Here is a 27,435-nt window from a genome sequence, read left to right as displayed (position 1 = left end):
AGCATAAAAAACTCCTTTCCATCTATACTGTAGCTAGCATTGTACCCTATTGATGCATATAACCGATTAATCATGTATTCCACCACTTCATCAGGAAAGAGTCAAGATTTGTTTGAACTGCTACATGCAAAGTTTACCCAGCCTATTTGGCTCACTTTGTTATTAACTGCTGCCATCACGATTGCAGCAGCCGCGCTGGAGCATGTAGCAGGTCCAGACCAGAAAGGTGTCTTTGTACCATCAGCAAACTAAGCACTGTTTTTAACTCTCCAAATTTTCTAGTCCTGATGCACACAATTGCATAGAGTCACAGCTTGGTTTGCTTAGATATCTGATAATATTGATACCAGAAAGGGATCTGGCTAACACCCAAGTTTTTCACAGGAATAACAAGCATTGATTTGTGCACTTCAATGCAGCTTGTTCCCAAAAACTCTGCAATCTCACAATTTGTAAAAGCACATATGTACTAAGGTTTATAATGAGCTTTACTAAGTGTGCAGCCAACCTAGACCAAAGCCTTGATCACCTAGCTTTAGTGCAGCTCTGCTACAGATTCTTCTGTGAGGTCCTAGGTAGGATTGTGTTGGAGAAATGACACACCAAAAGTCATTACAGATTTTAACTGAATCACAGGGGTTTTTGCTTTTTCAGGAGAATTTAAAGATTGTCCATGACAGCACTGACGTAACAGGAACAAAGTTTATAGGGAAAAAGCAGCTTTCTGACAAGGTTATGGTTCATTGATTATTGGCATAATTTCAATTACGGCCTTTTTTTTTTAAATAAAATTTTTGGAAACAACTTTAAAGCCTGCTCCAATTATGCTTCCAAACTCTCAAAAAGTAGAGGTTGAGACAGCTAAAACATTACAAGACTATGGTGTAAGGTAATACCATGCAGCTAATTTCAAGCACAAGTGAAATCCCAGCACCTTATCTGGGGCTATTGCCGTGCTTGGGAGATTTCCAGTCCTGTAATTGGTGGGGTTTCGATGGAGTTACAAATATGAATGTCAGTGACATTTGTCTTTAAACGTGGTCATGGAGCTTGCAAGAACTAATGCCATTTGGGCTTTTTGTTTGTTTGGGTTTTTTGTTTGTTTGTTTTTTGCTTTGTTCTGGTTATTTTTAAACCAAACCAAAGCTGCAAAGGGGAGTGTGGGAGCACCTCTTGCTCCTGCGACGTGGATTTTCGCAGAGGTCCGTTCAGGGAAACCTCGGGAAACACCTGTGTGTTACACACTCCCCCTCCCCAGCCCCGGGCGAGCCGTTGCCAGGCTGCTTGTGCCTCCCGGTGGATCCTGAGGGAGTGAGGGGCTCGGCCTGCCCGCTGGGGATGGAGCACGGCCGCCAGGCCCCGCTCGGCGCCCGGCCGGGAGCGGGCGCCGCTGCCTCCGGCTCCGGCTCCGGCCCCGCCGCCCCCCGGCCCCGCGGCCTGAGCCCATGCCCGGCCCGGCAGAGGGGGCTGGCGGGGGGCCTGGGCACGGGGACCCCCCGCCGGAGCACAGCGCTGGCGGCGCCCCTTCCCCACCCCAGCGGTCCCGCAGGTGCGTCTGGGCCGCGGCTCGGCCGGGCGGGTGAGGCGAGCGGGGCGTGCGGGCCCCGCCGGCGGGGCGGCCCGGGGGTCCGACTGCCCTGCCGGGCGTGGGGCGAGCCCTGCCCGGCATGGGCGAGGAGGGGTGCCCGCAGCCCCAGGGAGCGCCCTCTGTCCCGCAGCGCCCCGAAGGGGCCGCGGGCGGAGCGGCCTGGCCGGGTACGAGCCCCGAGGTCCCGGCCCAGGGAAGGCAATCTCGGAACGTTTTGCCTGTTTATACAAAGAAGTAGCTTTCCTTCCCCCTCCCCCCTCCCCCCCCCCTTTTTTTTTTCTTCTTTTTTCAGCTGCTGGATATCTGTCCTGTGAGTCGACTTGAGCTGTTTCTCCTAAGTAAAGCGGAGCTGGGAAATGGTCTCATGGCTGACTTCTTTTCCTGACTAACTAATCTCCCGTCCCCTCCAGATTAGTTGACTGTAGCTGGGGAGAGCAGAGGCTTTGGAGTTCTGTGTCAGACAGTTGCAGTTGATGTTAGGAAATTTATGGGGTCATGTGTACCCATAGAGTTAGTAAGACAAAACCTACCGTGTATATATATGGCTGTCAAGGATTTACTGTTTGTTGGTGTGTGAGGAGCCATGTCCAGGGAGTGAGAAAAAGGTTAACTAAAACATCTTGTTCAAGAGCTTTCTCAGAGCATGAGCATAAAGTCTTTGTTCTCTCTCACCCATGTTCTCTTCAGGTGCTCTTCCAGTGGATTTCCTGTGGGCTTAGTCTTAGATGTGTTGAATGCTTCAAACACAGGGCCTATCTGAGCAGCTGAGAGCTCCGCTCAATCTTTGGGTGTAAAAAAGATAGGAAGAAATGTGAATGCCTCCAGGCTTCGTACCTCACACTGCCTGACTGTAAAGCAGTATAGTCCAATTTAGATTCCCAGTCTCACCCTTAGTTCGCACTCTGCTATTTGAAATCTGCAGTCTTCTTATCTTTATTGCTATTGTTTGTATGTGGATACAGTAACTTGTGTTATGGGAGTTTGTCTGCATCTGTAATTACAGGTATTTTTGGAAGAGAGTTTTGTACATCCCTTTGCACAGATAAGGTAAGAAAGAAGCACCCCTTTTTCCTTGGGATGCTACTGGTAGTGCTTGTTGAACTGTTGTGCTTAACAGTGAGTAGTCCTGATCATTGTCATGAGTTTAGTGGATTGTGACTTGGAAGCAGGAGCGGGGAGAACTTTCTTGTCTATTTTCTGTGCTTTCACAACCAGTATCGTCCTGAAATAGGTGCTGTTTACCGCAGGAACTCTAGGTGTCATGGAGAACAGCTGCCCAGTAGCTGTTGCCTAAATCTTAGTCATGGATGTCTTTAAGTTCCCTTCTTTTGCATACCCTGTTATTACTCTAACTTGTAAATTTCATCAAGCTTAAGGAAAACAGTATGGAAGTACATTGGCAGGAACTTGGAAACTTTATTGCCACAACACCTCTAGTTAGCCAGATCACAGAGAGTATGTACGTATTTTTAACATGGAATCAGTGTGCTAAGACTGTATGGAGAGATGCTGGATTTGGGTCCAAATAAGGTTGATTTAGTGTGTGTATGACTCAGGAATATTATAAACTTTTACTTTATGTTTTTCTGTCTTCACATTATATCTCCATCTGCTTTAGTGACCCCGTAACACAAGAGATTCATGTTTCATTTGAAAAATTTCTTAAGTAAACAGTGAAAAAGAAATACTTCTGAACTTTGAAGGCCATTCTGTTTTAGTAGTGTGATAGCTTCCTTGGGACCTTTAAAGGTTTTTTCCCCATCAGCTGCATAATCTGCTTGAGATCCAACTCATTTCTTCCACAAAGAAAGGCAGGATCTTTTCTCTTTTCTCTGGGAAGCTCTTCTTCCTAGCTGAGCTTCATATTAATCACGCTTGGTGTACTCTGCTTGGCACAGTGTTCAGTAATCCAGGCAGTGATTTACAGTGTTGCAGCTGTGCAGTGTATATTCCTGAGTGTATCTGCACAGGGTGGAACACTGTCATCTCATCTTTGTTAGGGTGACATTTATCTTTTGGAAAAGTATATTCATCACATCATCCTAATATCAGTGCATCTTGTGGCTCGGCAAAATCGGCTGTGGCAAAGAAGTCACAAAGAGTAATTGGAAACTCTTCAAGTCTTCAAAGTCCTGACACCACAGACATAGTTCACTTGCTACATATTCTAAACAGGAATATTTATGTTCACCTGGAGAAGGGGTTCGAGTTCCAGGTCCCTGTTAGATGGTGTCCATGTTTCTGTGAAGTCGTATACAAGTTTGCTGGTGAAATTAGTTTAAAAGACCCTGAAAGTATTTATGATTTTTTTCTTTTCTAAGCACAAGAGTTTCTGTTTGGTTTAGGTAATCTGGTACTTTATTCTAGTGAAGAATAGTGGGTTTTTTTGATAACACTGCTTGTTCTGTTTCAATATAGCTTCATACAATTAATTTATGTTTGCTCCATGGATTCATCAGTGCTGCATCTAACACTAGAGATGTTGGAGCTAAGCTCCCACCAGAGGAAACTATTTGCCTGAAGCCTTTGTAAAGAAATGGGAATAATTGCTTTGATAGTGTTAGCAGTTCTTAGTTTTGGAGAGCAAATCCTGGGGAAGGAGAATGAGATGTGGCCTCCTCCAGGTGAGCTGCCAGAATTCAGGAAGGAACACTGGTCCATTGTCTGGAGCATGCTGGGCTGGTTGGACACTGACTTGTGCTGGTCTTGGAGAGGGGAGAAATGGGCTGAGTGTCACCAATGTTCGGGAAAGGGAGTTCGAATGGAGGAGTGCTGGCTCAGTATGAGGCATTTCATGGCTGCCTGCTGGAAAAGCAACAACTTGCATTCCTTCTTTCCCCTCCAACTCTGTGCTGCCATCCAGTGTTGCCACTATGGTTTATTGTGATGGTGAGCAGGAAAGGGAAGAGGAAAAAAAAGTGTGCTGAGCAAGTATGTCTGGCCTGAGAAGTATGTATTTTACCCTGAGGGGTGTTGGGGAGTGCAGGGAAAAAGCTCGAGAATGCTGCTGAACTAAATTATGTAGCAAAAAGAAGATCCTTTCAGTTTGATCAGAGTATCACCTTTTTTCTTTTCTTTTTTTTTTTTTTTTTTTCCAGACTGGCAAAACCCCCAAATTCTGCTGTTTTGTGCTGTTAGTTCTAAAATATTTATCAGCACCAGATCCATGCCTGACTTTCTGTACTTTCTGTATTAAAGCTGCTAAGTTCCTCACAGTTCTCTTGTATTATTCTTCCCCAGACGTTAAGACTGGTTTGTATTTAAAAAAAAATAAATATTAATTCTATCTTTAAATTTGTTCTGGCTTAGCCTTCTTCTGAACACCTTCCAGTGTTATCATAAAAGCATGTTATAACAACCAGAGCAAGTAGAGTAAATCCAATACTTTAGGTGTGTTTTACGTGGGACTTTAGCATATTTCTGCATTCAGCTAACACTGGGCCTTTTTATTTTTCTTTTTCTTGAAACTCCATTCCATCTCTGGGGAAGGTAGTTTTTATTTTATTGTTTACGTAGGATGTGTAGAGAATTTAAGAAATGCACATGGGATTATGGAGAGTTGGATAATACCTTCAGAAACTCTCAGAATGGATTTCCTGCATTTAAAATTCTGCTGTTTAGGTATTGTGTTAAATATGTAACACTTAGGTGATCTCTCTTTTCCGCTTTTAAGAACAGATGTGCAAGTTAGTGGACAAACATTTGGAATTCACTGCTACTCTTTTCAAGATGGTTTTTCTTTGGAAGATATGATGTCTGCTTTGAAATTTCAGTGGTGTCTTTTTTCTTAAAGGAGAATTCCTAGTAAGAGATTCTATTCTGTCCACAATACTAATGCTTCTTATTAGACACAGAGAATCAGATCTCCCTGTACAGTCTGTTTAGGATCATTTATTGTAAAGCACTGACTTCTTTGAAACAAACAACAGTCTTTGCACTGGCATTGGTGAAAACAAATAAGGTAAGAAAACTTATAAATACTTCTCTGTATACTGTAAGATGATAGATGTATACAAGTATAGGTGATACATGTTTTTGCAGCATTAGTGCCTAAAAAAGAAAATAAGTTTTATTGAAAACCTGAAAATGAAGGGAAGAGTTTATTCTAGCAAAAGAAAATTTCATGATTCAGTGCAAACTTTTTTTTTTGCAGAGGCAGCAGGACTGTGACTTGCACTTACACAGTCAGCAACTGGAAAAATGCCAGGTTCTAAAAGTAACTTGGTATCTTCACATGAGGATGTTATAAATGATACGTCAGACTTGAGTGAAATTAAAATTTCAGATGAAAAAGGATCCGTTGCAAAAAGAACAGTGACTCTAATTGAGAAGGATGGCTATCCCGACTCCGTATACATGAATGCAGCTAAGATTTTTCAAGGCATTCGTACTGAAAAGAGTAAGGATAAAATGCTAGTGCGGTACGGCGATAACTCGGAATCTCCCGTGCTAGCTTTTAAAGATGAGCATTCCAGGCGTGTATCTTATGAACTGGCTTTCAGTGCTCTAAAATGTAAGTACAAAACTTTTCCAACAATTGCCAACAGAAATGATGCAGCAGGGAAAACACAGGAAAGCAACATGTTGATCTCTGACAGCAGAGATCTGAGGAATTCTTTGTTAAACTGCAGGTTATTACAAGACGACTCATATGCCTCAAATAGTTAAATATAGCTAAGTGTTATTAGCCTTTTGTGAAATCAAACATTTAAACCCTATACATTTTCATGTAAAGGAATTATATAAAGTTGCTATTCTTTGATTCTATGATTGAATTTACCCTTAATTTTCATGATGTTTTAAACTTACAATTTAGTGATTTATCAGGTTTTCTTTTTCTTCCCTAGAATTTTGTAGATTTCATAGCATAACTTGTCAACATTTTCTTTTTTTTGCAGATCAAGATCTTCTTGAAGAAATATTGTTAGATAGTGGTGTTTACCCATGCCAGTCAATAGTAAGTGAATGTTGTTGTGAGGAAATAAATTTTATATTTTCTACATTGATGTTATTAGAATCTTTTCTGAGGATTCTGCAACACTCTTCAAAGCAGCCTTTGTTGTTTTGAACTATATGACAGCCTCAGACTGAAATATTGCTGACCGTTTTAGATAGTTGTCCAAAGCCTCTGTCTCCAGAGTACTAGGTATGTTGTTTGTGAGATTCTGTTGCACCGTACAATCTTTTGAAGGGAATCAAAACCTTCAAAGAAAGAAGGTGGGAGAGAGAGCTGTAATCTTTACTGCAGGGTAGTACTTGCTCAGTCAGATTGTCCATGTGCTTTCCTTTCCATCTGTGTCCCCTTGTGAGCAGGGAAAAAAAATCATGTATCCTTCCTGTCCTTGGGAATTAGAAACCATGGAGAGAATCCCAACAGACAAAAAAAAAATGCATTGAACCCACATTTCATTTCCTGGGCAAACCATACTGTATACAAATATTGTACTGGCAAAAATTGGTCCAGGCTACTCTCTGAACATACTTTCCTGCTTTGATGTGAAAAGAAATTCTAGACCTTACAGAGTAATTTGCTGTTCCTTCCAGTTTAGTCTTTGATGGCTATGCAAATTGCAAGATGAACTTAAACTGATGTTATTTGTGGAGATTGATGTGAGCAGGCAAATGATCCAACACATTTATCTTTTGCTTGTTTTTGTAAGGAAGTAAGACTTACATGCTAACATTCTGTGTTTGGTGGTATTTCCCTGATAACTTGAGTTTTCTAACTAATTTTGGTCATATTTGTGAGAAGTTGAGCATCTTAGAAGGCATAATAACTGTAGGAATTTCATGGAAAGAGGTAGACAATAGTAACAGAAGTGCTGTTAATTATTGTCCTTAAGCAGTGATGCTCCCTGGTGTAAAAATTTAGACATGGAAAGGAGATTTTACATAAATCCCAACAGCAGAACAGTTATTACAATTGAGCTTATGGGTTACTACATACAGAAGAATCCCACAAGAGATGAATTTAGACAAGAAGTTTTTGTTAGCTTTGCTATTCAATTCCTTAACAAGGAGAAAACAATTTCAATGGTTCAATGCTGATAACATTAGAAGTTGTTAAGATGTAGTGTTTTATCTGTGTTTGGAGAATGTTTTTAATTTTGATAAGCTAAATAACTTACAAAATGTGTATTTTGAGTTTTAAAAAACCACAATCTTCATGTTTTATTAGCTCTCCATAAGGAATTACTTTTGTATTCTTGCAAATAAGCATTTCACTGGAGATTTTAATGCCTCTTACACAGGAGAATGCTGTTTGATATGGATCTTTTTGCAGAAGTAAGGTACACTTTGTGTCACTTTTGCTATCCAGATGCGTTTCTGTTGCAGCCGGATGAGTTAACCAGCTTGCTTGTTGTGATGCTTTATGACCTACAAGACCGAAAGTTTGAAGCACGAAAGATTTTTGATGAAGAGGAACCTGTAGAAGAAGTTCAGGAAATAGGGCATTATTTATATAGGTATATGTGCAAAGAGCTTTTTTTGTTGATATATATTAGCAAAAATGCAGATTTGTATAACCAGTACCTTTTAATAATAGTTATTAAGCAGGTTTTTTATTTTCAAATCTTGTGGCCTTTATAAATTTTTAATGAGAGCCTAGTTTGAAGGGAAACTTTCATATTTATATAGTTAAGAAAAATACAGCTAACAAACCATCCTTATATTATGGATTATTTTACTAGCATCTTGGCGTATTTTGGCATTGTTGAAACTTTTATCATACAATTTTAGGAGAGAAATTAAATATTCAGTAAATGTTCATAAATATGAGTGTAATAGAATCAAGAGGTCATGGAATGGAATAACATGCATCTATTTAGCAGTACTTCTATTATGGAACTTTGTTAAATATTTATTATTTTTAAAAATTAGAACAAAAAAGAGGGTATGTAAAATAAACATTTTTATATTTATTGTTTTGTTAGTCAGATGAGGAACTCTAAAGGCATTTATTAGACAAAATTGTGCCGTTGCTGGATTTAGAGTAGCCCAAAACGTTCATGGATATCTTAAGTGCAAGGTATTGCTGGAGGGCAGTAAGTAATATATCTGAAGTAGTTCACCAACAATTTTTATTTGCTGTGCATTATCATGTATCAAGAGCTTGTGGGGAGAAAAGACTGGGCATATTTTCTCTGACTCCTGGTTGCCATCATACTTGTGTTGGTGTTGTTTCTGTACAACAGGTCAGCTTTCATCAAATGCTCATTTTGCACATGTATGTATTTACATTTTCAAACATTTGAATGAATCTCATGATTGTATTCCACAGGTGGAAGTTCCAAAATATATTGGGTTGGGGTTTTTTAAGCTGTTTGAGAAAGTGAATGTATTTGAGAGTCACCTGTCATAATTCCAGTCCCACCTGCATTTAAATGAAATAATCTTAGCTGTGGACTACTACCTTGCATCTACCATTGTCTAGGATAGGAAATGTTCTTCTTAAACTTATGACTATGTTTTTGCAGTCGTAGGACCAAAGCAGCAGCTGCACTGGCACGATGTCGCATTAAATACGATGCTCTTTCAATTGAACACTTTGTACCAGAAACCATATGGAAGCAGGAACAAAGAGTTTCTGCTTTACCTTTCTATGTTTGGATAAACACATTTAAAATAAGGTAAGGACTTCAAAGTATCATTTGGTATTGATGTTTTATATATGAAGTGATATAGGTTGCTCCGTGCTTGTTTTAGAATTCTCAGGTTATATTTTTACCAGTAATTTAAAATTCTTACAGGAAATTCTGATTAGTCCAGTTCCATTGTGTTATGTTTGCTTGTAGTTTTTATATATTGCAGTAATGGTATTCATACCCTGTAACAACGTTGTGAAACAGTTTTTCTTACTATTTTGTTGCCTGTGTGGGTCTTTAACCAAAAAAAACAAGGAAATAAAGTTAAAAAAAATATGGATGAGTAAACTTGATGACAGAAGATAGAGGAAACATCTTTAAAAGTGGATGTATTACTGTAAGCCATAATCTTGGCAAAGGGTGTTGAGACAGATACAATACTTAAACTGGTGTTTATTCTGTAAGGATGGTGTAAACTTGAAATAAAAACACACTTTTAAAAATTCTTATATTCTGTAGACTACTTTATATAGTCTATACATCACTATAACTGGTCTTCCCAGTTCTGTACTAACTGATACATGAACCATACCAAGTTATCCTGTTATCTGTTTTGTTAGACAGGTAATCCATTTTATAATGTTTTCAAGAATTTTGTTTTTCTACTCTGGTCTTGGACCAATGTTTGGTGCTTAGAAGATAATGTGTCTTACTCTGTTTGTGACTTTGCAGCCCTTAAATAAGACTGGACTAAAAGCTGCTGCATTCATCCCACATTTAATGTACCATATAAGGCTATGGCACTGTTCAACAAACAAGTGTTGCTACATATACCTTTAAATCTTTATAATATTTGAATTGCTAACCTCAGCAGTTATGCCTTCATTACATTTACACAAGGATTCTTTCAGTTATCAGCCATTAAAATCATTGGTGAGTTGGGCTAAATTGAAAGCAATTGAAAGAACTAAAGCATTCCAGCAGTAAATTTACTACAGTGTGTCCTGAGCACATGGACATTTCTGTTTTGATGCTTTGAATCATTCTCTGGAGACACGTACATCTTTCTTAATTTATTTTATCAGACTTATTAACTTAATTGTTTCAAACCAGAACTTATATACCTAAAATATGGTAAGTTCCCCTCCTACAGGCAGTATGGCATTCTGTACCTATGTATGTATGCGTACGTATGCACACACTAACAGAAGTAAAAAATTCATATTATCAATGTAAACTATATTGCTTAAGTAACTCTTGCATATTTAATGGTCAGAGTTGTATGTTAACAGCCTTGAAGATGTTATCAGAGATTTGGAGACGAAGGGACTCACAAAGGTTGAATCTGTGTCAGACTTTGACCATTATACGTATGCCATGGACCAACATTGCCACGATGTATTGGTTTTTCCTTCCTCTCTTAAAGAAGAATTGCTTAATTTAGATCTTTTTGCAGATTGCAAACTCTTACTGCAGGTGAGTTGATGTCACCCTTGAGTCAGATGATCTGCAAACTGAAGTAATTGCTTTGCATTAGAATGAGGTCGTGTATTGTGTGACCATCCTATTAAATCAGTCAGGCAGCAACATAGTCTCCTAAGGTTTTGGTTATTTTTGGTAATTAGAAGGTTACAAACTCATTCACTTACTAAATTTAGCATGCAAATGTCAATGCTTATAATTGATAGGTACAATTAGGTTAGTAGAATGTTTTAAATTTAATCTTAAAACTCTTGACATTAAATATAAAAAGTGATCAAAGAGGCAGTCTCACTTCTAAAAAATGTGAGGAAAGTTTTGATGTATCTCTATGTGCTTTCCCCCAGTTAGTAGGTATTGGTGTGCTATTGTAGTATTTCTTCCTCTTCAACTGCATGTTTGGGATGGAATGATCACACTTCTTTGTATGTTGTGCAGTGTGGTTCCTAGATCTCCATAAACCTCACTGGTCTTTTTCCTGACTTACTGTCATTAGACTCCCCAGACAAGGTTGGTTGGAAGTTCCTGTTGTAGAGCAGTGGTTTGGAGTAACTGTGCAACAACACACAACCACGAGTTATCTGAACTATCTGATGATTTTGAGTGCCTAGCAGAAACATTTCAATGGACCTTTTCACTAGATGCTTAGCATTGTCGGGAAACTTGAGCCTCAAAATTTATTGCCTGACTTAAATAGTGATTCACTATTCAATATTCAATTTCAGTGTGCATATTTTTAATAGAAGATTTACAGAAAAGGACAATACATGAGAGCCCCATAGGTGATGGGAACAAATTCTGAGTACTACTACTTAAAAGTATTCAAAATGAGGAAAGAAAACTCTCAAAACCTCTGTCTCTTTGGTGGGAAGGGTGGTGCTTGAATGCTGTGAGTACATAGACAATGACGTGAACTTAAAGGCTTAGCGGTGTTTTCCTGCCTTTCCATTTGTTATCAGTGTTTGTCAGATTTGGTGCAAGACCTTGTACCTGTGGTCAGTATCTTTACTCCTTGCCTTTTTAAGTAATTTGATGGAGATGATTTTTCTTAATCACCACTGGTATGAGGCCATTGACTCCTTTTGAATGGTCCCTGTGTTTTCTGCATTCCAATCTGGCTCTGTGTTGTTCAGATTTCAGCAAAATTTTGATCTTTGATCTGTAAGGACTTCATTTCTCCTGTAATGATTGTCAAGAGCTATGTGAATAGTTTTGCATTTCTGTCTTAATTCTGCCTGTTCTGAATTGTGGCCTATGTTTGTTCTTTTCTGGCTGTTGTTAGGAGTTCTTCATCCCTCATGGGGATGATATGCATTCTCTCTTTTCACCTATAGAGATATTATGCTTTTTAAATGTATTATTTAGAATTAAGTTATTTAAATTTATTGAGTGACTGTTCGGATTTGTACTTCATTTAATTCTGTGTTAGGAGCTATCTCTGGTTAGTTTTTTCCTCCCTTCTTTCCCATTTCCTATGAAAACAAATACTTTGCTAATTTGGAAAAGAAGGTTGGCATTCATAGAAACCAAAATAGATGGTTGTACTTAATTTTTGTGTCATTGTTTTCTAGGATAAGTCTCGCAGCCTTGCAGTACACTCTGCACAGGCGCTGCTGAATGCAGGTGACGACATTATAGTGGCTCACACAGGTTCCTATCTGACCATTGCCCATATGTCAGTGCTGACAAATCATGGCATGTCCACAATTTTCGTTTGTGGTGTGAAATCTTCAGCAAAAGAAGAAGAACTGAGGAATATTTTCAGTCATATGGGATGTGAAAGTAGGTGCTGAAACAGTTGGTATGCAAAAAGTATTGTAATACAGATGTTTGTGATATCTATAAATACAGCATAATTCTATCAGAATTCAGAGATCTCTTCTTTGAAGACTTGGCGAGGGCAGTAACAACTTTTTTTTTTGTCACAAGGTGTGCTGACAGCTCTTCAGCTACAGTCAAGTTAATTGAAGGTCGCAGATTAACCGTGTTATACATGGAAGCTCCTGAAATGTCAAGATGAATTTTTCCATAGAAGTACTTACTGTATAGCAGTTGGTGTAGCTGGTGGCTGGGAACTTTTGGGTCCATTTATTTGGTACTTTGGCTGTTGCTTTCAGTCTGATTTCCGGCTGTTTGAGTGTTAATTCAAAACACATGTACTTGTCCAGTTGATGCAGAGGACACAATCAGAACAGAATGCAACAAGACCCTGCAACCCCATCAGCTGTCTTTTCAGTGGAAGATGCAGGTCTAGTTAGCCTTTCAATCCATTTGAAATCCACAGGTTATAATTTGGAGGATCTGGGTCTAGCAGGCTCTAGCTCTGTAGAAATCTATGTAACAGCACAGTCTCTTCACTTGTATCACCTGTAGGTAGGCTTGCTTGCAATGCATAACTGTTGAGTTCTTCCTTTATTTTGCAGATATTCGGTTGTTGCATGAAGACTTTACTGAGCTTGAACCAACAGACCGAAGACTTCAAAAGGCAAAAGTTATTTTGCTGCTACCACAATGCTCTGGACTGGGTGTTGGCAATCCAATGGAGTTTATTTTAAGTGAACACAGAGGTAACTTTTGATACAGAAGAGCTGTGTAGGTACTTCAGTAAATTGTATCATTTTATTTAAAAACCCTTATTTTAATTACTATAAAACATATATATTAACTTGCATAATTCTCTGTCTGATTCAAGTTGGTAGTATGAAGTTTGAGGGTTATTCTGGGGAGCAGAATGTATATATTTTTTTTAAAGTAAAAAGACTATAGGCAGAAAATTTATTTCAATATACCAATATGTATATTATTTTCCATTTGCTTACATTCCTTTATTGACTGTTTGTATAAGTCTGTTCACTGTACAATTTTCATTAAATAGAAGCAAATAAGAGGCACCAGTAATTACAGGTAAAGAAGGAAAACAAATAAATTAGGCACTTCTTGGTATTCTAATTTGTAAAACCTACCTTCTAACTGCATTAGTAACAACCACGTCTGTTTCTGCAAACAACTGAATTTTAAGACACTAAGTTGCAATACTAAATTTACAACTCTCTACTTTTAGATGCAGGGTTGCTACGAGACCTTTTCCAGGGATTTGTGTCTGAGGATAAACTTGGTATTCTTGCTGAGAGGCAGCTTAACGAGTTGATTCATGCACTGAAATGTAAGTGTGCTAGTTCTCCAGTTTCTGGGAGGACCTCGTACTATCGATTCCGTTGTACTATCACCAGTTTTTACATTGTTAAAAATACATGGATTACTCTATTAATTAACAATAAGCATGTAACCAAAACCCCTGAATAATGATCGCCTCCAATCTGAAGGTGTCTCTGTGTCCTAGTGTTCACCAGACTTCAGCATTGTGTATAGAACTGGCTTGTGACTTAGTCATACTCTGATTTGGAAATGCTGCAAATGTAGTCAGACTCCATCTGCATGCTGCCACTTCCCTCCCCTCTCCTTTTGTAGCTGTGTGAAAAGATAGATACAGCTTTGAATTTGTGCTGTGATCTGCAAATATTTAACATTTTAATTATTAAAAACCATTAGAGTTTGCATACTAATGTGTGCAGGAGGATATTCTTATTGGTAAAAGTGACATCCAAGCATAATTTTTGTGATGTTTTCAGTCCTTACCAAGCCACTGTCTGTATGAAGAATCTGAACAGTAGAAAATTTGTTTTGTTTTGTAGTTAACAAAGTACAAGCTATTGTTTACTGCACTTGTTCAGTTTACCCACAAGAAAATGAACTAGTAGTGAAAAAAGCACTGGAATCTGGAGTGGAAGGAGATAAAGAACAACCATATAGGTATGGAATGAGTAGTTTTATCTATGGAAAAATTAAAGTATAACTTTAAATTATAGCATAATTCTTATCTCCCAGACTGGTATGTGTCTTGCATTAAATTAATATTTACAATAGTTTTTGCTGCCTGTCATGCCATTTTTTCTGATGTTTATGAGAGTACTTAGCAGTATTCTATTGACTTATTCATCTAATAGTTTTGTTCACCTGAAACTGAGATGGGAGGAAACCATCACTGGTTGGAAATAACACTCTTCTGATGGAGCTATTGCTTTTATCCTATCAGTATTCAGAGAATGAAGCTAGTTTAAGATAAAATGGAGACTAGAAGTCAGGGAACTTGCTAGCATGCTTTCAGCTTCTGACCTAGAATGATCAGTTTCGAAGGAAAAAGGAGTTAAATCTTAAATTGTGAGAATAATATAGAAGAATAAGAACACTAGCTGTAGGATTGCTCATCCCTGTATTCAGATGAATGACTTGTGGGGAGGATGGGTTACAGTAAGAGATCATCCTGTGCAATCATAACAAATACAAGTATATATGAAAAAAGTATGTGTTATGTATACTTTATATGTAGTTAAAACCTGTCAGCTGTCACCCCTGTCAGACAGAGAAATCGTTAGAAGGCTGGTGAGTACTTTCTGAATTTTCCTTTCAGTCACAATAGATAAATGCAAACAGTTGGCACTCACTTGCACATAGATACAATAGATGATTACGAGATGCAGGTTAAGAGAGTGTATGTTGCCAAAAGCACAGAAGAGTAGTACCATATTTTTAGATTTTATATTACCTTAGATGATGTTAATATGCTGGCTATCGCAGGGAAAGGTACTGTGGCTCAAGATATTCAGTGTAATTAAATTTTGCATGATTAAAATGGTAAATGTTAACTGTGGCCAGTCCGAAGAATTTTGAAAAGTTATATATTATTCATAAGGTTAAGACATAGTGCAACAAAATGCATCTTTTTTGCAATTCACTGATAATTGAATTAGCCTGGTTGAATTTTTACATTAAGTGGGATGAAATCAGGGCTTGTCTTGCCAGTGATGGTATGCTAGTCCAAAAGCATCTATGGCTCTTGCTGTAAACTGTGTTTTCCTTTGGAATTTGAAATTTTGTGGACTCTGTCATGTCTTGATCTTTATGCAGCTATTACGCTATGGGGAGAACTCAGGGAACCTTGGAATGTAATGGTCTCCAAAGTAGTTGAACACAAATAATACATACATTCGTAACACATATAATGGAATTTGTATTAAAAAGTTCTCAGAACTTTAATTATTTTAGAAAAAATTCCCCCTTGTGTAAAACACCTCCCCTTCCCTCAAAGCCAAACCAAAATCTGTTCAGTGTTTTGCAGAAACATCATGAAACTTGTCAAACCACCAAATTATACTTTTACTTCCAAATACAAGGCCATCTCAGATGGTCAGAAAGGGACAATAAAATTACATTAGGATTTTGGTAGACTTGAGCTAATTTGTGACTGAAGACTGATTGAGCTCCATAAATAACAATTTCAGAATTGGTTTCTCCTGCACTGTTATGCAGTATCTTGGATGTTTTCATGCACAGTTCTCACTACAGTAAAGTTGCTGGTAACCAGCAGTAATAGAACACCGTAAATAAAATGTATAGTGTGATTATGCTTGTCTTAAGATGTCTTATATGGCTCAAGCCATTTGAGATGCATGTATTACAACAATTTCTTTTACACTTTCCTTAGAATTAATTAGAGAACCTACTTGAAACAATGCAGTATAAAACAATGCAGTATAGAATGAAAAAAACTGTTGCAGAATTACTAGCCCCAGTGTTTACAGTAGTGTCTTTGAGAGGGAAGTTACACTAATAAAACATCCTGTATGATCATCACAGGTCTACTTAATATTATTTTCCTTTTCCAATAAAATTGAGGGTTTTCAAGAAACTTTTACACCAGTTGTGCTTATGTGCATTATATCTTTTGGAATTACTCTGCAGTACTGGAGTAGTGCTGAACAAATTAAGGCTCTGCTGGAGTTTGGGATCATACAGCTGGTCTTAGGGCTGTGCACTTGTAAGGGTGATTTTAAACATGTACCCACAGGCTAAGCTGAGTTTACCTTAAGGATATGACAGTTTATAGCAAAGGCTTCACCTTAAGTAAGGGTACACATTGTGAACAGGTGTGTTTAGAGAGGAATCTAAACCACTCATGCATTTCTCTTTGGCGTATCAAAATTGAGTTAATTTCTGCATCATTTTTCAGGGTCAGACCATCCATTGAAGGGATTCCTGCTAACAGTAATTTGTTAATCAATAAAAATTAATCACTTTTTTTTTTTAATTGAGTGAGCTGGTGTAAAATGAAAAATCTCCTGTGTCACAGGACATATAATGTGAGGAGGATGGGAGCCTTGTAGTCTGTTTTATCAAGTTCAAAGGCATGTAGAAAAAAAGCCAAATTATGGTAGAAACTTAGAAACAGTTTTGCAGACTTCCCATTAGAAATGAACTAGCCAGCCAAATCAGGATATTGCTTACAAATATTATATGCATTTCTCCATAACCATCTTTGAATAAAGCTCTCTCTCAAGAGGATTAATGGAGCACTGAGGAGGGGCTCTATCTTATATTCCTCAGCGATGTGAAAAGGAAGTGGGTTATAATTGCAAAAAGACATTTTGAGAGTGTTTTTCCATACTGAGACCTCTTAGTACTAGTTTAGCAGCCTTATGAGCCAAGTCCCTGGGGCCTCTTTATAACAGCTTGGCGTTCCTGGAATACAAGGAAAACATGAGAAAAGGCTAGTTCTTTCTTCCCCAGTGATGCACTGCAAAACTGGAAAACTGGAAAAACATCACTCAATTATTAAAAATATTTTTAGGTTAGCAAATTTTGCTAACCTAAGGTTTTTAGCTTAGATATATTATTTATTATGAGCATATACTATTAACTCAAAGTCAATATCTCTGCAATTTCTGAGCTGCTTAGTGTTTTCAGGTCATTCCCCAACTTCATGGACAACTTGATAATCCAGTAATTGCAGACCTGAGAAAGAATAAAGTTTTTCATTATATTAATACATATTTATTATCTGGTGGTTAATATCATTAATTGGAAAAAATGGGAATTATTGAAAAAAATGGAAAGACCCCCATTGTTTCTAAAAAGATGAATTCTTATGCCTTTCCTGAATTGCAGTTGTTTAAAATTAAGATAAAGCTATGTCATTGAAAGGCATATTTGGAAATTACTTTTAATGCATCCTTGTTTATTTCCTTTTATATCCTTAAATATGATTTTCTGGTATTTTGTTTATTTTTTACAGGCTTATTCCTCCCGTTTTTTCTACTTGCTCCAATTCAGAGGCTTCCACTGAAATTTTTTTCAAAATGGAGCCATCAGAAATTTCCAGTGGCTGTTTTGTAGCTGTTCTAGAAAGAGAGGTAAGCTGAGGAAGTTACCATTTAAAATCACTTCACAGAAGATGACTACTGCAATTTTCCACAAAAGAATGAATGAAATTGAACATTTGAAATAAAATTCCTGGATGCTCTTTAGTTGTCTTAAGACCAAAGGATAGGGAGCAGTTGAAATGTGCCACTTCTAGAATTTTATGCTGAGCGCAGTTTTCCAACATGTGCCTGTTGTTCTGGAGCTGTTCCTGGTCAGAGCAGGCCCATGATCCAAGTCAGTGCCAGCAACATCAAGAGGAAATATATTGTTGTCATACCTTGGAATGAAATACATAGGTTGATTAGACTCATGATAAATGGTGTCTAGTAAAGTTATTTTTTTATATGTGTCACCAGGATTTTGCAGTGTCCAAGCAGACAAACTCTTAAACCCTATGGGTGACACTATTATAATTTGAGTGAAATAGGTATGAATATGTTTCCTTCCCAAACTAAGGCATATGCAAATCTGGCTTGAAAGGCAGGGTGCTTTTGCTGAGTAAATGGAAAAATGTTGGCACAGTTCCTGAGGAAAGGCCTTAAAGGGCTAGTTTGCATCTCTGAGCATCAACATTCTCCCCTTGTGTCTGAGAAAAGCAAGAGTTTTTTAACCAAAAGAGGAAGGGGTGGGGTTGGGGGGGAGCAGCTCATTAGAATTTCCTTGCAAATTTATGATAGAAGATCTTATTTGGTCATTTGTGCTACTTTCTGTCATACTGTGATCACAGTGCTTGAGAGAAGCTTGTCTCTTAGGGGAAACTAGAAGAGAAGATTTTATTAAGAGTAAGAGAATCACATATGAAAAGCCTTTAATTTACCTATTATTGACCTTCTTCTTTTCAATAGAAAATATTTTTAACCTAGCTCCTTAGTTAATCATGCTATGTACATCTGTTTACCATATTGTATCCCTCTAGAGAAACAAGTACTTTTGTTTCAGGTAGTTAATTTGAATAATTTTTGTCAAATTTTTGTCAAATTCTAATGGACAGAAGCAATTGCTTCTATGGCCAATTTTTAGGTTATTTGGGAAATGATCATTCTCCATGAAGCAGAAAACATGTACTTACAATTTAAACTGAAATTTCTGGTTTACAGAAACCCTCTTCTTAGCTAGTTCTAAGTAGTTTCTTCCCTATTTTTTCTCTATATGCTTGGATGCTGAGCTGGTTCCTACTTAATCTAGTCTGAGAATTCCTTACTTCTGTATTATGAGGGAAGATTTTCATTATAGGGAAAATTATTCATGTTTAATGTTACTGATAACATTTCTGTATTTTAGTAACTACTCCTGATACACACACACACACACACACGTGTAATGTATATGCATGTTATTACAGACACATCACAGAGCAGGTCAGTGTGGGAGTGTGCTGGCTTTGGCTGGGGTAGGGTTAATTTTCTTCCCAATGGCTGGTGTGGGGCTGTGCTTTGCATTGGTGCTGAACACAGGGTTGATAATACAGAGATGTTTCTGTTATTGCTGAGCAGGGCTTACACAGAGCCAAGGCCACCTCTGCTTTTCATACTGCCACGCTGGTGAGGAGGCTGGGGGTCCTTGGGAAACTGGGAGGAGACACAGCCAGGACAGGTGACCCCAACTGACCAAAGGCATATCCCATACCATATGACATCACGATCAGTATATAAGGTGGGGGGAAGAAGGAGGAACTGGGGACATTTGGAGTGATGGCACTTGTCTTCCCAAGTAACCCCTGTCTTATGAACCCATGAGTTTTCTGGCTTTTACCCTTCTGATTGTCTCCCTGACCCTACTGGTGGGGGATGAGCGAGCTTGGTTGCTGGTTGGGGTTAAACCACAAGTCAGACATGCAGGCTGGAACTGAGCTTCCCCTCTTTGGGGGAGAGAACAAAGAGGAGTAGAGAACAAAGTTTCTGAGAAGCAAATGCTCTGATACTCTTTACACAACAGTCATGTTCTTAATTTCATGAATAAATAGTTTGGTTAGCATTTATCATATGTGACTTAAATCCTTCTGCTAGACTCTGCCACAGTTTTCTCATGGAGTAAATTCTGAGCAGCTCTGTGTTGTGACTTAGATTCATTGTTGTTTCCTTTGAAATTTTCAGAAATATTCTTCTAAAAAAGTGCCTGCTAAAGACATTTTGGCTTATGCTGCAGAAAAAGGACTACTAGATAGCATTTCTGAAGAAAAACCAAAAGAAGAGAAAAAGCAGAAAGTAAAACGACGTAAACGTAATGTTACCGGTACTGATAGAAAGCCAAAGGCTGCAGAGCCCCTTCACCATCAAACTGGAGCTCATGTTAAGGCTGAAGTTCCTGTGTCTAAAGCAGTCAGTGACACACAACAAAAGCATGTGCCCAGAACAAAAGCAGTCAGTGACACAGAAAAGCATGTGTGCAGAACAAAACCAGTCAGTAAAGCACAACAAAAGCATGTGGGCAGAGCAAAAGCAGTCAGTGACACACAACAAAAGCATGTGCCCAGAACAAAAGCAGTCAGTAACATACAACAAAAGAATGTGTGCAGAACAAAAGCAGTCAGTAAAACACAACAAAAGCATGTGCCCAGAACAAAAGCAGTCAGTGACATATAACAGAAGAATGTGTTCAGAACAAAAGCAGGCAGTAGTACAGCCGTGCCTAAAGCAGTCCATAACATACCTGTGTCTAAAGCAGTCAGTAACACACAAGAACGTGCACCAAACAAACAGCCACGTTCAGCTGAAGAAATCTACCAAACCTGATTCACACACAACTGTGCCTGAAGTGCCAAAGCGTACATGTCATTTGTCCCCTCTGGGCAAGGTGTCTGAGAGAGACACCTCCTCGAAGGGCACGTGCAGGACATAACGGGGTTATATTGAAGCCTGAGAAAATCACTTTGCCTCCAGAGTGATAACACCATAGGAAAGTTTGCAAGGAAACAAACTCAGGGTATCAAGTCACCATCACTTTCATAGCCAGACTGGAGCACAGGGTCCAAGTGGTTGAATATTTCCACCACCCCTGTCTAAAATGGTCAAGCCAACTGTGCTTAAACATCTCTGACCATGGGAACCTTCAAACTTGGCTCTTCCTTTATACAGAAGGTAAAGATTCCTGTATATCAATCAATACTCTTTGATTACAGTATATATTTATGCAGGATAATCTTGGTGTGGGAAAGAGCTATGTTATGGCTATTTGTGTAGAAATCTCCAGGTTATATAGTAATTTTTAATCCACTAATCACACTTTAAAGTGAACGAAGCTCAGCTGCCTAAGGCTGATAGACTGTTGCGAGCAGTGAGGTCAAAAAACTGTAATCTCTTGTTATATGCTTTAAATTGACAAGTTAAATCATACATCTGACCCCCCATCATGGCCTAGTTCTGTAAGAGTAATCAATTTCAAATGGGTATTTTTTTTAAGTGAGACTGCATTTTTTAAGTGGCTACTTTTCTTTACAAGTTCTAGGTACCATTTTTGCGAGTTTCCACTTTGATGCTTTGCACAGTAAGCTCGTTAGCTCACCTTTATTTCTAAAACTAGATGTGAACTTTTGTACAGGAAACTGGCCAAGTATACTAAGGGCCATGCACAGGCTTTCTTGTACTTACTCCCTTGGTTTCTACTCAAGTGTACTTCAAAATATTAACTATGAAAAATGGATAAAATATTCTCATGTTAGAAATGCTGAACTGTCATCATAATGTCATGTCAGACTATGTCATGGCTCATAATTGCTCCTGATCAATTTCTTAAAAGAAAAAGAGCTGATACTGTCAAAACAACTTACGTTTATAAACGTTACTGCTAGTCAGCTGAATAATGACTGAACACAGAGTAGTTTGCCTGTCTTTGGAAACAGTCATGGACTTCTAAGCTGCTCCCTCTTCCCAGCAAAGATTAAATAACTGTAAAATAGCTACGGTTGTTTTATCATCTAAGCAGAGCATAAAGGGAGACACGAAGATACTTTTAGCAATACTCTGATTTGTGTTTAGAAGTGTTCTAAAAATGAAACAGCACAGCAATATAGAAAGGCAAAGGTAGCTGTGGTCCAGAAGAGAAATTTTCCTCTAGGCAGCCATTTAAGATACTTGGCAAGAGTGTTGCCATGAGCAGCAACAAAATGTAGTATGGAATCTTAATTGATTTGACATATGGGTCTGGATTTAGATCGATCCAGAGAAAATGTTTTAACATCTCTACTTTTTCTTCACCCACACCAGTCGGTGTCGCTGGATCAGCAGTACCTTTATAAGAAAGGATGTGAATGATACTACACCAGCAACATAAACAGCTGGCTCGTGTTCATTGGATATTGTTGCTTCACTGAATCACTGAAAATTTCTTTTAGCATTTTAATCTGAGCCAGCTCTCCTAGGCAAAGACATCCCATACCTCCTGCATATCCCTGTGAGCAACCCATGGTCCTTACCCATTCCAAATACATAGTGAATTCTGCTCTTGTTTTTGAGCAAACCTGTAAGGATAGATTTAGACCTGTGCACCACAATATGTAGAACTGGAAAAAAAAGAAATTCTTATTTCAAAACCATCTAGGAGGAGGAGAGATTCTACATGTTGGACAGTGGGAATGGACACTAAGAAGATTTAATTTTTTTTTCTTCCTGTATGGTTGTTAAATGGTTAAAATAAACTTAAGAGATTCTGTGGTTAGAGAATGATTTTTTTTAAATCAAGATCTGTATCATTCATTATTAAAGTTAAAATTACTTGTAAAAGAAGATACATGTATGTGTCTGATGACAGAATTTCTGGGCTACTTATGTAATATATGTCATGATGTCCCACAATCAGCCTCATCTTGCTTTCAGAATTTGCATTTTTGAAATGGTATGGAAGCTAAACCAGTTAGAATCTTGATGTCTTACTAAGAATATCAGAGAGTGAATATTTTGACTCTGCAGGTCAGCAGCTTTGTAAGCACTGAGCTTCACTTGGTGGAAACATCTGGGACTGGGTCCAGATGGCTTGTAGATGCTTGTACATTAAGTTAACACTCAATGACTTTTTACAGTAAAACTGTATCTTATGTAACTGTTTTTCAGTAATCCAGTTGTCCCAGTTTGTAATTTTCAACTAGAAACTGTTGATTCAACTTTCCAGATGCAAAAGTCTCCATTGTACTGCTATTGCCTCTAAAGCCACCACTTTGTTTTTCCCGTCCCTCAACCACCATTTGGAACAAAAAAATAATTTCCCAGTTTCATGGAGCAGTAACAGTTGAGACAATCACTTTATGCAGCTAAATTTATTCTCAGAACAGATTACATTTAAATGTGGAGAAGTGGCCAACAGCAGGGAAAATTGTCCTTTTCTGTGTCAGTCAAGTGCTTTATGTAAGACTGGGCTCTCCTAATAAACAGTGGATGTGTTTCCTTCTTTCTTACTGCTGTTAAACAAACCTGCTTTGGCTGACTGTACATAGAAGTTGTAGCAATGTGTTAATGAACCTGCCCAAGAAAGGAGTAATGTGGTCGATGGTAATGCTGATGCCATTGATGATGAAATGCTGAGGCCATACTCACTGTTGAAATGAGAAAGTTCTCTTTTCCATGGGTGATATACTAACCAGTTTAGATCTCTAGGTAAATGATCTATGAAATGCTTGATACATTTAAAAGGAAAGAGATGTAGAACCCTCAGTGACACAGAACTGATTAAGCTATTAGATACTACATAGTTTTTGTTCCTCTGTCTCAAAAGGGCATATTACTTTTCTAGGTACATGTGACTCTGCACAGGAAGTATATCACTAAAACCTCATTTTACTGTGAATGGATTCTATGCCCTTCCATGCAATTTTTGTTATTCCCATTTAACCACCCTGTAGGTGGCCTCTGTGGCCTTACATCTCTCACAGCCCCCCCCTTGCTCCCCTTCAAATGAAACAGTAAGTGGCTTAAATAAAACCTTCAGCCAGCACTGCAGATTTCAAAAGAAAGGCTTTTATCTTTTAGTCATTGACTGAAAATAAATTTCCTTGCTTCTGCAAGGGAGTGTGTTAATGACATGACTGACTGACACGTGATACTTACCTCTAACTTAGTACTTGCATTGAAAAAACTGAAGAAATTAGCTTTGCTTTACATGATTTTTCTACAGACTTCAATAAAAATGTGACTACAAATAATTACAAAGCCTGCCTTTTTTAGGCAACCTATAGTATACAGAGTGGAGAATGTTACAAGAGCACGTCCGGTAAAGACAATACATCAACATAATAATGCAGGATATTTCAGTAAAAATAGAATAAATAAAATAAAAATATTTTAAGCTGTATTTAACAGGTTAAGTTAGAATATGGCATCAGACATACAAGGCATAGTGAACATGGCTGCCAGTCTACAGAATCACTAGGTATTATAAAAAATGCATAGATAACTGAAGGGTTGCTATAACATCAACTAGAACAGTGGCAGTTGCTCAAACACACACACCCCATACATACTTTTTTGGCCATGGTAAAAAGAGCATCTGAATATACTGTTTAACAAAAGATAAGGGGCTTTGCAATATTAGGCTCCAACTCTGCAAACACCTGGATGTATATTAAATCTTTTGGAGAATAAGGAGATCTACTGAAGCAAAAAGGCCACATATAGTCAGACCATTAAGCACACTACTTAAATACTTGCAAAATCAACAGCGTTTTGTTAACAGACACAAACCTCTTAAAACAAACATTGGTGAGTGAAGTACAGCTTTTCAAATACCCTTCTGTCTTCTCAGCCCTTCCTGCAATTGCACACATTGCTACTGAAAACTAACCAGATGTTCATAGCCTTGACAACACTGGTGCAGAACTTCACACTGCTGCTCACTAAGTGTTGGTTTAGTTAGTCTGGATCTTTCCTGGGGAGAATCAGCACTGTAGAGGTGCAATGATGAAATTTAATTATACTGCTTAAAATTATTTCACTGTTGTACAACAGTTGCAAATCCCAAATCACGCTGTTCCCAGCTGGAACTTTAAAAAGACACTGTAAAGTAATTTAAAATAAAATTTGAATCACTGGCACAATGCCAAAAAAGGAAACTTTTATCTCTTAACTTCACAAATATACCTAAAGGTACAGTGTTAGCCACCACATTTTAAGGGCAGTCATCCCTGGAAGTGTTCAAGGCCAGGATGGATGGGGCTCAGCAACCCAGTCTAGTGGAAAGTGTCCTTGCCTATGGCAGGAGGGTTGGAACCAGATGATCTTTAAGGTCTCTTCCAACCCAAACAGTTCTGTGGTTCTCTGATCTCACTCATGGCTGGGCTTCGCGAACGAAGATTTGGGAAGTTCTCTGATAGGAAGTGAGTTTTTATACTGCTCCTAGCAGAGGTGACTGGGATCAATATCAGAAACTATAGAAGCAGGTACGCAAGCTGCCATGCCCATGCTTTGTGATTTGGCTTTGTACTCGGTTAAACCACTGGTACTGCTTAGGGGGAGGGGAGTTGTTTGCACCCCCTCACCTGCAGCTCTCCCTGCACACTCAGCACAAGCAGCTTCTCTTCCAGCTGTACAAGCAATAGAGCTGGTGCAAAGGAGATGGCAAGAATGTGAGCCTTGAGAGGGGAGACAATTGCTTCAGTGCCTGAGGTGCAGAATCTCTGTCATGAAGAGATCTCAGATGTGTGGAGGATCAGCTCTTCAGAGCGTATTCTAGAGAGCTAAATATAATTACCATAGTTGCATAGCTAGCCTTCACCTGACATTTGCTCATACATCATGCTGAGTTTAGTTTAATGATATTTCTGCATTTTTCAATGCAGAAATTTCTGGAATTGTCATTCTTTTCCTGTTGTGTTCCTAAGTTACTTTGCCCAGGTGTTGTCACTAATTTCTTTAAACAAGGAAATAAAAAAGAAAATAGTTTGTTTCTAACAGTCTCTTGCATAGTAAAATAAAAAGGAGTTACTGTAAGAATAACATTGACAATGTTCCTTTATCTTTGCAGTATGACCAGATTTGCAGACTTGGGAGACACTTAAGGTTTGGAACTTATCTATAAATGGAGGCAAAACATTTTTAACACAAGTTAAAAATACTTTTAATGTTCCATGTCCAAAGTGTGTACCAATCTGCAGGTCTAGACAGAAGATGGCCAAGGGAAAGACTGAAGATGCATAACTGCATTTCAAAATTAGCCTGAGGTGCAATTTTGAGGGCAATGCTGGGCTGATTTGTGAGGGTCTGCAGGTGTGTCAATGAAAGCAATCAGATGAAGCCTTTGGAGCAAAAGCATTGAAATAACATTGTATCACCTGAAGCACTACCCTGTCAGAAAACAACTCTCTTCTAATTTTGTTACAAGAGCATTAAAAGTAAAATAATTTCATGGAATTTTGTAAATAACAAGAAACATAATTGTTCTTTTTCTGGCATGCTAAGTATTCAGCAGCAAACTCTAAGGGAAGGGGGAATTGTGCAACCAGACACGGAATTGAACATTTCATCAAACACTTGAATGGAAAAAGTATGGAATAGTTTAGCCTCTATAACAATTTTAAGACAATAAAATCATTATTTCTTACTTAATCCTGATTGTTTTGAGCCCTGCATGAAACAAATGGTATTTCTGATGAATAAATGACAGATTTAGGAGAATAAATTTAACAGCCAACAGTTTCATTTGTATGTTTAAAGCTGAAAAGCTTCAGTTGATCACCCTGCAACTCAATTACTAAAACCATTTCTGGATTTTTCATCATTGATTTGGTTTTAAACACGATTCTTCTCTAAGACCACAATGTGTAACCAAAAGATGAAATAATTACACCATGATTCCAAAGCATGTCAGGGAGATGTTACAGTGGTTGCTAGACCAACGCTGACAAACAATTTAAAACTAACAGGTGTAGTTCTGTAAAAAACAAACCTTGTTATTTAATCTACAGTAATTCAATGGTAGCTAATACTTGGTACCCATTCCAGTGTTGAAAACACAGCAAAGTGCTGCAGGATTTAAGGTTGGTTTGTGACAAATCCAGCTCAAGAAGGTGAAATTTTAACTCAGGCATCATTCACTCCACGGACTTTAGCATGAGTTCACTGGGAGGGACATGGCCATATTCTTTTTTTGTGTGAGTTTAGGTAATGTTCATGTATTTACAATCAAACAAACCTTCCATTGCCCATGATGTAACTCACTGACAGCAAAAAAATTATTCATGCTTCTTTTCATATCAGACGATGGTGGCAAGAACGAGAGAACATGCTTGTCTAATATTGTTTTGATAAAGGTAAATTCTCTGAAGACAAAGCATCAGCAATTGAAATGGAAGGCCAGATATCGTCAGTTCATTTTCCTTAGTGTAGCTACTGTTATCTTCAGTTAAATGTTAGAAGAATCTTCCCTCTTGCGCAGCTATGGCATCTCAGTGACCGGACGTTTCTGTTTCAAAGTGTCAATGAGAGACAACACTCCTCTTTTTACGTTAGTTGTAACTCTTCTAGTCACCGAGTCTGCAGGAGGTGGGGGCGGTCGAACTTTCTGTGAAGGAGGTCTGGCTACTAAGCACTTCTGATACCGTAA

General features: G+C 38.2%; 2 protein-coding genes and 2 long non-coding RNA genes across 25 annotated transcripts in view; 1 reads left to right on the top strand and 3 right to left on the bottom strand.

Moving 5' to 3' along the window:
- LOC113993461 overlaps window positions 1-1,700 on the bottom strand; it is a 12,999-nt gene extending 11,299 nt beyond the window's left edge. Inside the window, exon 1 of the long non-coding RNA XR_005564932.1 lies at window positions 935-1,700. This is a non-coding gene — a long non-coding RNA (uncharacterized LOC113993461). The remainder of the gene's footprint in view (window positions 1-934) is intronic.
- On the top strand, window positions 1,410-23,296 carry NSUN7 (NOP2/Sun RNA methyltransferase family member 7). Of its 7 annotated transcripts, none has more exons than XM_027731652.2 (12): window positions 1,410-1,549; window positions 5,742-6,101; window positions 6,487-6,545; window positions 7,925-8,055; window positions 9,067-9,219; window positions 10,467-10,650; window positions 12,225-12,435; window positions 13,077-13,220; window positions 13,715-13,816; window positions 14,346-14,463; window positions 17,783-17,900; window positions 20,004-23,296. In XM_027731652.2, the coding sequence occupies exons 2-12, from the start codon at window positions 5,789-5,791 to the stop codon at window positions 20,490-20,492; spliced, it is 2,022 nt and encodes a 673-aa protein (XP_027587453.1). In that variant the 5' UTR covers window positions 1,410-1,549; window positions 5,742-5,788; the 3' UTR covers window positions 20,493-23,296. The 7 variants fall into 7 exon arrangements, 6 of the variants coding, with proteins under 6 accessions (XP_027587453.1, XP_027587454.1, XP_039240950.1 ...); XM_027731653.2 differs by lacking the exon at window positions 1,410-1,549 and adding an exon at window positions 1,632-1,755; XM_039385016.1 differs by lacking the exon at window positions 1,410-1,549 and adding an exon at window positions 1,632-1,755 and having other exon boundaries at window positions 5,267-6,101.
- LOC120323970 lies at window positions 13,428-19,379 on the bottom strand. The gene is made up of 2 exons (XR_005564933.1): window positions 17,919-19,379; window positions 13,428-17,502 (listed from the first exon to the last, which is right to left on the bottom strand). It is a non-coding gene; the product is annotated as an uncharacterized LOC120323970 (long non-coding RNA).
- Window positions 23,142-27,435, bottom strand: part of APBB2 (amyloid beta precursor protein binding family B member 2) — a 179,423-nt gene continuing 175,129 nt past the window's right edge. For all 16 annotated transcript variants that reach the window (XM_027731626.2, XM_027731624.2, XM_027731628.2 and 13 more), the window contains one exon: window positions 23,142-27,435. In XM_027731626.2, coding sequence (XP_027587427.1) covers window positions 27,268-27,435 — 168 coding nt within the window. In that variant the 3' untranslated portion in view covers window positions 23,142-27,267.

This window comes from Pipra filicauda, unplaced genomic scaffold (assembly GCF_003945595.2).
Source record: "Pipra filicauda isolate LSUMZ 115617 unplaced genomic scaffold, ASM394559v2 scaffold38_size3968069_pilon, whole genome shotgun sequence".
NCBI lineage: Eukaryota > Metazoa > Chordata > Aves > Passeriformes > Pipridae > Pipra > Pipra filicauda.
This window is presented reverse-complemented; position numbering and strand designations above follow the sequence as displayed.

Bases quoted from the DNA above. Each gene is read 5' to 3' on its own strand.
- NSUN7 (XM_027731652.2), top strand. From the start codon at position 5,789: ATGCCAGGTTCTAAAAGTAACTTGGTATCTTCACATGAGGATGTTATA. The intron at 8,056-9,066 runs GTATATGTGCAA...ATGTTTTTGCAG, and splicing joins ATAGGGCATTATTTATATAG to TCGTAGGACCAAAGCAGCAG. The intron at 13,221-13,714 runs GTAACTTTTGAT...CTCTACTTTTAG, and splicing joins TATTTTAAGTGAACACAGAG to ATGCAGGGTTGCTACGAGAC.